Source organism: Primulina eburnea, chromosome 2 (genome assembly GCF_022965805.1).
Source record: "Primulina eburnea isolate SZY01 chromosome 2, ASM2296580v1, whole genome shotgun sequence".
Lineage (NCBI taxonomy): Eukaryota > Viridiplantae > Streptophyta > Magnoliopsida > Lamiales > Gesneriaceae > Primulina > Primulina eburnea.
This window is the reverse complement of record NC_133102.1, coordinates 45,790,625-45,802,016: the sequence shown is the minus strand read 5'-3', so window position 1 is coordinate 45,802,016 and position 11,392 is coordinate 45,790,625. Positions and strand designations below refer to the sequence as shown.

General features: G+C 33.5%; 1 protein-coding gene and 1 long non-coding RNA gene across 2 annotated transcripts; one reads left to right on the top strand and one right to left on the bottom strand.

Moving 5' to 3' along the window:
- Positions 1-3,500: 3,500 nt before the first annotated feature.
- Positions 3,501-9,334, bottom strand: LOC140823693 (MLO-like protein 8). Its single transcript, XM_073185158.1, has 15 exons — positions 8,861-9,334; positions 7,381-7,438; positions 7,107-7,291; positions 6,779-6,895; positions 6,576-6,636; positions 6,384-6,472; positions 6,206-6,280; positions 6,031-6,119; positions 5,879-5,928; positions 5,741-5,781; positions 5,493-5,666; positions 5,355-5,390; positions 5,195-5,265; positions 5,038-5,098; positions 3,501-4,154 (listed from the first exon to the last, which is right to left on the bottom strand). The coding sequence occupies exons 1-15, from the start codon at positions 8,984-8,986 to the stop codon at positions 3,741-3,743; spliced, it is 1,647 nt and encodes a 548-aa protein (XP_073041259.1). The 5' UTR covers positions 8,987-9,334; the 3' UTR covers positions 3,501-3,740.
- On the top strand, positions 4,161-4,874 carry LOC140823695 (uncharacterized). The gene is made up of 2 exons (XR_012116263.1): positions 4,161-4,437; positions 4,487-4,874. It is a non-coding gene; the product is annotated as an uncharacterized lncRNA (long non-coding RNA).
- Positions 9,335-11,392: the final 2,058 nt, after the last annotated feature.

Sequence of the window (11,392 nt, the reverse complement as noted above, 5' to 3'; positions counted from 1 at the left end):
TTAATCTCCCCACCATTTTGGGTTAAAGCAAATGTGAAAGAGCGTTGTGAATTTAAACTTCATTTTAACAGTAACAAATATTATGAATTTAAAATAGCTGTAAAAGTAAACGCTTGATTTCGCATTCCATTGAATGAATACTTATTTAATTACCATATGTAATTATTGTTAATCAGTAGTAACATGCAATCAACGGCTCATATTGGTCAACAGAATCAACTCGACCATCCCAATGAAGGAAATGTGTGGTGTGGATTTGGTTGAAATTATAACGTTTTGGTTCTTATCTTCGGGTTAAACAGAGGGCACTCATTATTTTATCCAGAATGTAAATAAAATTAATTAATTACCACCTTTTGACCGTTGACTGGGAGTCACGTGCGTTGTATCTTTTGACTCCAATTTAACTCGCTATTCAGGGGCGGACTCGCACGTGCGCTTTATGTCTCTTTCGGCGACCTTACCAAATACCAATGACAAAATATCGAAAATCATTGCAACGTTAAATAACTACATAATCTTTGCCATGTAATCTTATTATTCGTTTTGTTTTTTGTTTCTTTAATTTATTTTGCTGGTAATCGATTAAAGATTTTAATGTAATAGTTTAATGTTTATTATTGTTTCGTGATGTGTCCATATGCAAGGTGGCACAAGTTTGGTAAAGAAATCAGTATCGAATAGATCGGACTAAAGTACACGAGCATTTGGAGGAGGTTTTTGTAATAAGCTGGTTGTTAAAGCTAAAATATGGTTGCTTATCTTAATGTCTTTCTCTCATCTCCCTGACAAACTGAAACATTTAATAAAAAAATCGAGAGCTTTCAAGAAACAGTTTCGAGAGAAAGATCATTGCTAAAGCGAAAAACGGAAGCATATATTTCACTCTATGACCTCAAGGCCTCCAGTACTCTAGATCGCATTTAAATAACTTTTCAATAGTTACATCCATACACATAGAATAGGAAGAGAAGCTGCTCTTTGCAAGCTCACATGAAATTTTTTAGAGAAAATTATAATTTGAATCTTGTTATATTAATTTTTTCATGCTTCAGTCTTTTATTTTATTAAATTTCAGTTGAAGTTATGTATTTTTAATATTTAGAAATTTTATTGCATATACATTTTGACTAATAAAATATGTACATTTCTTAAAAGAAAAAAGTTATAAAAATAATTTCAAACTTCAGCAATCAACACCGAACTCAAATCATGCGCATGCAGTACCATATTTGAGTCATTTTCTTTGCTCTTATATATATTCCAAGATTTGAAGATTGGGCCCGTACATTGTTTGTATTGTTGGCCATTTTTGCTTCCTTTATTATCTTAAATATGTACTGTATGTTTTAAATTGGTGTGCTTTGGTCAGATTGTTGAATTTTGAGAATAGAAGGAATCATGGTATTGATAATTTGATATAATCACCACCATCAAGGCCATAATTTCTTTCTGAAGCCTATCAATCTCCTCAACCGCTTTTTCCTCGGTTAAGCCAGATTTTGGAACAGTTTTACTGGCATTTGAGATTTTCTCAGATTGCAGTTGCTTTGAAGCAGTTGTTAGCAACCCTTTTAAAATTTTTATGGGCGCCTTAGGAACGTTTGGAACATTGTTACCCGTATGCATTTCCGGTATTTGAGAGTTCTTGATCGCTTTTGCCATGGCAGATTCATCGTATTCGTCCATAGCAAACTGAACCTGTTCTGGGGAATACTGTCGCTATCGTATGGTTGGCATTTTGCAACTCTTTGGATAAGAGGTCGTAACGATCGGCCATGGCTCGGAACCCCTTGTAGGCTTCCTCCACAGAACTGATGAGCTCTGGCCTCCTCTTGTAACACATCTCAGCTCTCTTAAGCGAAAGAGTCCCCATCTTCTTCGAAGAGTTTAAGCATGTTCTGCACTTTTTCTTCCATATCTGCAGTGCCATAAACCATATCATATTTGTTTCTAACGTGAAAGAGGGGAGGCGGCAGATTTTCACACAATATACAATTCTTTCCACTAATCTCACGTGAAGAGAAGAAAAGAAAGGGCAAAGATTTCCTCCCCAATTCTCTCCACAATTTAGGCTAAGTTTTATTTCTATTCAGGAGATATTTTTACTATTTCAATTTATCACTGTGAGGCTTCTGTGATTTAATTTAATATTCGTGTTTTGTTCAAGTATTTGTTGATTTATGATTTATTTATACAAAGTTGTATCTCGGTTAATCTGACAATTTAATTCGATATATAATTTTCTACTGTTATCCATGAATTCAGTGATCCGTAATTGTCATGAACGATTGAAACATGAGTAGCATAGATTAGATGTATTGTGCTATCATAATATATTTAATCTAAATAAATCGACGGAACTAAATCTTCCAATTGCAGCTATCTCGGTTGTTAGATTTTAGGATTAATTGTTTTCACAAAACGAAAATGCTATTTTTAATTAATATGGAACGCTATCGTGCCCAGTTAATTATTAATAAGTTTTGACTGGATGCTGGGTTGGTCAATTACATTAGGAAAACGCAAAAATTTTAGCGGCTATCCCTATAATTCTAAGGTTAATTGCTTGTATCTGCATGAATAAATATATGTTAGCCGATGAACAGTGATACAATTGAATAGTAGAAATCCCTTGAATCGAGTTGGGTAATATTAATTTACATTTCATTAGTTTTCATCTTAATTAATTATTTCTTCTTGCATGTTAAATTAGTTATAGTATTTTATTAGTTTTTATTAAACAAATCCCCCCTTTATTTGCATTTTGCTCGAAAGAAATCATCCCCCGTTCCCTGTGGATTCGACCCTGCTCATCATTACGCTAATTTTAATTAGAGAGTAGGAATTTAAGTTTGGTGGCACAACGACAACACACCAAACACTAATGATTTTACCCTGAAGGCTTTGATCCAGCCATTTGGATTGCTTTGTCCTAATGTGACTAGGCCACCACCATGAGTATGCATTGTTTGCAGCTTTCTGCAACATCTTTCCAAATTTATTTATTTATTTTTTTAAATCTTGCTTGTTATATTATTCAATAATTAAAAATTAACTATATATTATGAAATAAATAGTTAAACAGCTCACATGGCACTAAACCAAGATTCAAGACTGAAGAAGAGAAAAGGATTTCGAAGAAACCAGAGGAAAAGGAAAAAAAAATAAGTTTTGGGACAAAGAATGTTTAGATTTTGAACGAAAACATCACAGGACAGATTGATTGGTGGAGAGGTTGCTTTGCTCCAAAATCAGGGTCGGGCCATTCACTAAATACAAGAGAAAGACGAAGCATTCGGCAATTCCTATGTTAAACGACGTGGTGTCCAATGGTCTTAGACAGCTTCGCATTCCTTCTTGTTCACACTAAAGAAGTTGTCCACCTTTGCACTTTACACCCCCTTTGAATAAATTTAATGTGTAATAAAATATTTTTAAATATCAAACTTTTTTTATATATATTGTTATTAAATTACATGAAAGATGGTCCAAGAAGAGAGAAAAATAGATATTATTATACATATTTAATAATTGTAACACCGTCAATGTCTCTTTATATAGATACACACATCTACTTTGAGAAAAATATCTTATGCTTTGGTATTCAATGTCATCTCATATTTTTACAGAAATCTGAAATTTGAGTGAATGAAAACCAAATTACATTTCACTACTGCGGAAAATAATAAACCAGACACCAGTTTTTACCAAGCTTGGCTGAGACTGCCGACTTGTCCTCACTTATCTGTGGCAGCCTTCACAAATGAGAAGTCCTCTGATCTATCCTCTGCTCTATCATGATGTATGGTCAACTCGTCTTCTTTATTATCGTCGTGATCAACTCTTATGATTAAGCTCGATGTCGCACCTGACTCAGAAGACCGGTGATGCTGATCATGATCAGATTCGTCGTGGTCTTGATATTGATCAGTCGGCATATGTCCGATAGTTTTGAAGCGCTGAAACCTGGTATGTGTCGAGTTAAACGGAGAACCCATTGAAGATGTCGGGCTTCCACCATCATCACCTAAAGTTCGTGTTGATGGATGTCCTCCTTGTCTTCCATGCTTTTTCTTTGCACCCATATGCCATTTCTTAAGGGCCTTGGACGTTTGTTCGTCGAAGATGGATTGCTTCATATGCGATCCCATCTGTTTTTCAGCCAAGAAATAGTTGAAGTGGTCAATATTATAAACTGAAGTCAGTTGAAGCAGGAACACCAGAAGCTTCATTTCTTTAACATATTTGGGGGAAGGGCGTGAACTTAAATCTCCACAGACACGAACATTGGATGCAGTCGAAATTCATTACAATTATGCATGCGAAAGCTTAGATTTATAGGGACTGAAACTGAATTATTTCATTTCAAAAGTATCAAAACAACTAGATTACATTTAAAATCAAATCTCTGATTTCATGTCAGTCAATCCAAACGTAATCTATTTCATTTCTTTCGAACTTAAGCGAGGTGGGATGATCTAAGGTAAGAGTCAATTCAACCACATCGTTGTCCATCAAATTTCGGTCTCTCTTTTCTTGCATGAAGAATAAATAACGAAAGAAAGATGCAGGCGATCAAGCGATTAGCTCGAAGGTACAAATATCATGCCTGGTTTATGACACAAGGATCCGCGCAGACGAGACTACACAATGATTTTCTATGACAACTTCTGCAACAATTTTAGTAATTTGAAAATAAATGCGAAACAATTATTAACAGGGTGTATGATCCAATTGTTATACATTGAGACCCTCAATCCCGGAGATCAAGTATTAAGCGTGACAAATTACAAGTCTAGAATGGCATTGATTAAACCTATAGAACAAAATGTTACAAGTACAAGAGGCATCTCTTGAATTCACAGGATCATCTTCTAAACAACGAATGATTATAATACCTTGTCCGACAACTCAGACTCTATTCTTACAACTAGAGCCATGTATAGCAGAAAAATCATATTAACGTGAAGATTTAGTAAAAAGAAATCAATGTCAAGCAAGAAAATAAATTCCATCCAATGATGGTATCGGTACCTGGACAACAAGGGCGTATAGTGGAAGCGTAATATAGCTGCAAAAGAATAGGAGTGCTACCCTGAAGCCATCAACACCAAAACAAATTTATTATTTTTTAACATATTCCTATGAAGTCATTGTTTCTTCTGTAGCAAATGTTTGAATTAGGACTTACCCCAAAACAAGTTTTGTTATTACAAAGACCACATTACCTCTGTAGGAGCAATAACTAATACCATCTTCATACTGTGCATGAGCAAAATTCTCTAACGTTAATGATTTTGCAAGGAAGAGTTTAATACAATACGAGTAAATAACTCGAGGACAGTCGTTACCCAAATCCACAGAAAGTATGTTATTTGGAAGGCATTCTGCAAAAAATGATTTAAACGATTAAAAGAACTGCTTAGAGTGAATTTTTTTTCAAAAAAAATGTGAGACATGGGACAGTTCTTCGTCGACAAAGGTAAAACCTGAAACAGCGCAAAATGTAGAAGCTGTAGAACCAGCTTAGGACGACCAAACCAGAAATGTTTATCTGAAACTTGCACAAGAGGCATGCCTTGAACCACTGCGCTTCTATCTTTGATCTCAATGGCCATTTTAGTCAAAATGCTCTGTAGCTCTGTGCCAACGGCTAGGATTATCTGAAGAAAGTCAAATAATCAGGCATTCTTCTTCAGGAATTTGAAATTTTGATGACAAAAATACGGACACTTACAACTAAAGGAATTAGGGATGCCCAAAACAGTGTCCTCCACCCTGATTTCGACAAATTTATATAAAAAAAAACATGATATAAATGAATTAGATATAGCAATAACGGAAATAAAACAAAGCGACGCAACTGGCGACTTACCGCTGACATTTAGGAGCAGGAACATAACAAATGATGCCCACAACACCGGACTGTGATCATATAAACAACCAGATAAATCACAGTCTATCACATATATTTAATTTGGATAAATGAATTTCATATGATTTAACTGCATGCAAGTATGACGTCACCTTATTCCTGCGAGGCTCTTAAAATCATCCTCCAGTGACCTTTTGATATACTTTTGGAAGTCAAATTTACTTCCGGGGGCCAAATGAACCTAAAACAAAAGGTAAAGTCTGTAACTTAATAAGGACACAGAGTAAACATTCACAAACAGGTAAATTACAAAGATGTGAAATTTACAGTAATGAATCCATGGCGCAGGGTCAAGTAGTCGGATCTGTTGACAGACCTGAAAAATTGCCTAAAAAAGCATCCCTACATGGAAATATATAGAAATTTTTTATATATTAATGTGTAGTCCAAACTAAACCATGCTCCCGATTTGCAGTTTAAGACAACAATGGAATATAAATCTTACAATGTAAAACGATAATGGAATCCTGGTCCAGTAACTGGTGTGCGCTCGCACAAAAGAAGTTTCATGAGAAAGCCTGAATCTTGAAGTATCTGTCAAATTTCACAGTTAAATTGCCTTAGGGAGTGAGGAAATTAAAAAAAAGATTTCAAGATCTATAAGAAACGCTCACATAAGATACATGATGTGACGTACCATTAGAAAACTCGTAGCTATGGGATGACGTCTCCTGCTCCCATTGCTTCCAGCGACGAGTCTGCACCAAAAGGTCTGTCACTTTTTGGAGTTTCAAATAAATATACAGCAATATGTGCTCTGAGGCTACAATAGGTTATCAGAACATATAAAGTTATTCCAAAAAAATGCAAGAGTGATCTGGTAAAAGAATTTTGAATTACCTTAAATCTTCCAAGGGCCATAATAATACCACAGTAAGCGACATGCACGACTGCTAAAAAGAATATAAGGACATGAATCTGATGCAGTCCTTTTACAGATATAAGTGGTACATGCCCCTGTTAAAACAATCACATTAATGTTGCCAAAATCTCATTCTATCTGTATTTCACGCACTGAAGAAAAATACAAGTGAAATCCCATAAAGAAATTTCGATTGAAGAGCGAAATATGGCTACATTATCCAAGAACTGTGACAATGGTTGATTTGAAGCAACAGTTTCTCGCATAAAAATATCAAGATTTGAAGAGCTCAAAAGCAACAATTACCTCCTTGCAAACGGCCTCTGTTTTCGCTGCTAAAATTCGATGCTCATTAAACAACAGTCTACGCTGCGGTTGTCTCGCAGGACAAGGCAACATGGAGTTGGCAACACTAACTGGTATGCATATGGCTGCAATATGATACTGACTGAACACAAGGATTAGGGAGATGAAGCCGAGTATCATCAACTCTGCCATTGGAAAAAGAAGCAAAGTTATAAATCAAGAAACGTTATTTTCATATTAGAGACGGCGGGGAGAGACATAAGGGACAAATTACCGGCTTTGATTATCTCCAATGACTCATATAGGGCTCTCTTGTGCCTATCTGTTAACCACTGTGGATAGCAGTATCGTGTTATGTCAAGGACGGTTTAATACAAGCAAACAATCTGAAGCAGACGACAATACACAAGGGCCGAGCCAGGACTCCATTGTTAGAGGGACATAATTTTTAGTCAACCATTTTCATAATTTTTTAGAAGGTGCAAAAACACAATATTAATCTAAGACTAAAGAATGGTTATCTAAATCAGGGCCTGACTTGAATGCAGATTTGCCACAGACATTTAACAAGTAGCTTCTGAGATTTAAAATAAACTATGAAAATAGTTACATTCCCTTTTAACTAATTTTCGACTTTGCAACACAGATTGATGTAACAATCATGATCAGGAATGCTAATACATGAAAGCTAGGTGAATATGCCAAGCAAGGCGAAAATAACAGTATGGCTATTGCTTATTTAAGCAGATCCAAACATATCTCCATTGTTTAGAAATTATTAAAGTAAAAGTTCAGCCACAGATCTACACAAATGAAAAATCAGAAAAGCACCAATTCTACAGGTTAAACCTTCCGGACTCTTTTCAATTTTCCCAAATATTTTTTCATAAAAATAAACAAATGATTTCACTTTGCTTTGAAAAAAAAAAGCACTAATTCTACGGGTTTTCTTTTATATATATATTTTTTAAAAAAACTGGTGTGTAATTCCAAATAGGCAAAAACTTGCAAAATCAATGAATTAAAGCATCATGCGCCTCTACCATAATTTCTTATGCTACATTTAACTTTCTATACCTCTTTGTATGAAACTATCCTAAAATTAAAGTACCTAAACTGGGCTATGTAATTTCTAAATATAACAAAAGCATAGATTTGTTCTTTCCATTTTTTTACAACACTGTCAAATATTTAAACTGAGAAATCATGCTAAAAATGAGGCTATATCCAGGATAACATATTCGACTTTGAGGAGTCCCACATGTATCGGAAACATGTACTCGCCGGGAAAAAAATCAGCAGAGTGGATTTTTAATATCGATTGAAGAATTATTGGGTTTTTTTTTCTTTTCATTGATCTTTTTCGCAGGGCTTTGATTCTTTGAAATAACACAAAAAGGGGAAAAAAACTCGAAAGCTACAAAATGAGTCCTTCCCAGAAGAAAAGGCACATGCTCGTTTGGGATACTTTCTTCTAAAGAAGCTTTTAGTAAAATACCAATCTGGTACATGAATCCAATGAATCGATGATACCATGAAATATTATCCACTAAAAAGTAAGAAAACAGTAAAATAAATACCCAAAAAACCGATGAAAAGAAGAGTCATGAAGAAGTGTAACGTCATATTCATGTCTCCAAATGAAACAAGAAGAAAATATGGGCAAACCAAAACATAAACTTGCTCAAAGAGATGAATCAAATACTAAAAAAAAGTAAAGAGAAAAACAAGAACAAGTGAAGTAAACTACATACCTTTCCAAGTTTATGGAGAAGCTTTTCAAGCGCAATAGAGATTACTATAATGACCGCGCACACACCAGCGACAGCCCATGTCGAAGTCTGATCCAGATCTCTCGTGTTTCCGTATGCACTCGACATTTTTTTTTCTTTTTCACTGGAATAACACAGATCCCTTTACACTGGAGACAAATCCGAAGGCACGGATTTGATTGGAGCTGAAGAAGAAGGACAAACCAGCTACTTGCTTTACCGCCAGGTAATTCTACTTGTACTATATTGGATGATAAGATAATTTTGCGAAGAATTCATGGGCTACTAATTATAAGTTTCAGTTGAATCTTGAGCAATTTCAACGTATATTTTAGTTCGAATAATTGTCCTAGACCATTGAAAAGTAAACCACAACTCATTCTTTGTTGAATATACACAATAAATGAAGGGAAGAAGACAGAGTGATAGTAATCCATATTAGACCACGCTTGGCATGAACAAATCAAATCAACGTATAGCTCTTCATTAAATTAGTTACTTGCCAACAACCTGCCAAAAATGTCCCTGTTGCATATGCATGTTTGTCCACAAATTTCAACGATGCATTCATTTTTTTTTATATAATTTTGTTTTGAGTGAGTCTATCGATATTCACAAGAAAAAATAATACTCTTAACATACAAAATAATAATTTTTCATGGGTGATCCAAATAAGAGATCGGTCTCACAAATACGACCCGTGAGACCGTCTCACATAAGTTTTTGTTTTTTGGGAGTGAGTCACATGTGATATTATTTATTAAAGTTATAAATCATTAAATTATTTATTTATATTGTTCTTGTTTATCTAAATATTGCAATTAAAAAAATGCGTTATTTTGTTACTAAATTAAATTACCCTTATCTATTTTATCAAAATCATTTTACTTTAGCACGTGCACCCAATTTTTAATTAAAAATTTATTGATATTTTTATGGCTACATAACATGGTGGTCCAGCCAAAGATAGATGATATGTTAATACCAATTTTGTACGTATGTATATATACAATGTAAACATGGCAACCATTTATGATTCCACTTAATTTATAAGGTTCGAGTAACTAAAAATAGTGGGTGTACAAAGATTTTTAAAAAAAAAATCGGAGTTGAGCAATTATTGTGTGAAGGGAAATAGATGAAAGAAAAATGTATATATGGCATGGGAGCAAGAAGATCGTTGCGTAGTAGAGGAGAAGACGTGAGCATGAGATTTTGGTGGAGATAGTGGGTGCCATTTTTTCGGTTTTTTCCATTGGATTTTGGAAATAATTATTATTTTTAAAGGATAAAAAATGTAAAATAATGATGATGTAATGAAGTAAGACGCTCGATTTTTATGAAATAGTAGAGATATTAGAGACTGGGAAGATAAGATCTCCCAGGTGGGAAGATTAGACCAAGTCCGGGGAACAGTTCCAGCCTGCTCAACTTGATCTTTGTAGGGAAATTTTCATGTGGCATTGGATATAAAGTTCAGGACACCGTGTCTTTATGTGAACTGATGACCAAGGCAAACTTTTCACTAGGTATAGATTTGGATAGCACCGATTGCTCGTTCAATTTTGTTTTGCGGTATAAAGTTCGAAATTTGGTTGATCTGGATGACCACATCCACTCAACACTTTGGAATTGTTCGATGAAAGCTAAGATGTCCCATGACACATCTTGGATCCGGATGGCATGTCATCAGTGGCGGACCCAGGAATACAATTCTACCCGAACTAGAATTTTAAACCCTAAAATCTTCTAATCTATATCTATATCTATATCTATATCTATATAAATATATGGATTGAATTGTGAATTTCCTCAATTGTCCCCATTAAAATTGTATTCTAATAACATTTTGTCTTCCTTATATGTAATTAGTTAATTATTATTATTAATTCATTGATTAATTATTATTTATTACTCTTTCACTCACTTTTTCAAGAAAATCACTATTATAAATACATGTTTATTTATTTATTTTTTTTTCATCTACTCATTTAACAATAATCATTAATATATTTTTATTTTTAATTTTAAAATTATTTACTTTAATATTTACATTGACATCAAATTCACAAAAAATCACTATCATAATGTTATAAATTTAAATAAATTGTTAATCTATACTAATTCACAAAAATCACTATCATAATGTTATAAATTTAATTTGTCTTCCTTTTATGTAATTAGTCATCTACTCATTTAACAATAATCATTAATATATTTTTATTTTAATTTTAAAATTATTTACTTTAATATTTACATTGACATCAAATTCACAAAAAATCACTATCATAATGTTATAAATTTAAATAAATTGTTAATCTATACTAATTCACAAAAAATCACTATCATAATGTTATAAATTTAATTTGTCTTCCTTTTATGTAATTAGTTAATTATTATTAATCAATTGACTAATTATTATTTATTACTCTTTCACTCACTTTTTCAAGAAAATCACTATATATTCATTTAATAATAATCATTAATATATTTTTATTTTTAAATTTAAAATTA

What these genes read in the sequence shown, in the direction of transcription:
- LOC140823693 (XM_073185158.1), bottom strand. Translation starts at nt 8,986, where the DNA reads ATGTCGAGTGCATACGGAAACACGAGAGATCTGGATCAGACTTCGACA. An exon ending in CAGAGGCCGTTTGCAAGGAG is followed by an intron (nt 6,896 to 7,106) that starts GTAATTGTTGCT and finishes TTGTTTTAACAG; the next exon opens with GGGCATGTACCACTTATATC. An exon ending in AAGAGCCTCGCAGGAATAAG is followed by an intron (nt 5,929 to 6,030) that starts GTGACGTCATAC and finishes ATATGATCACAG; the next exon opens with TCCGGTGTTGTGGGCATCAT.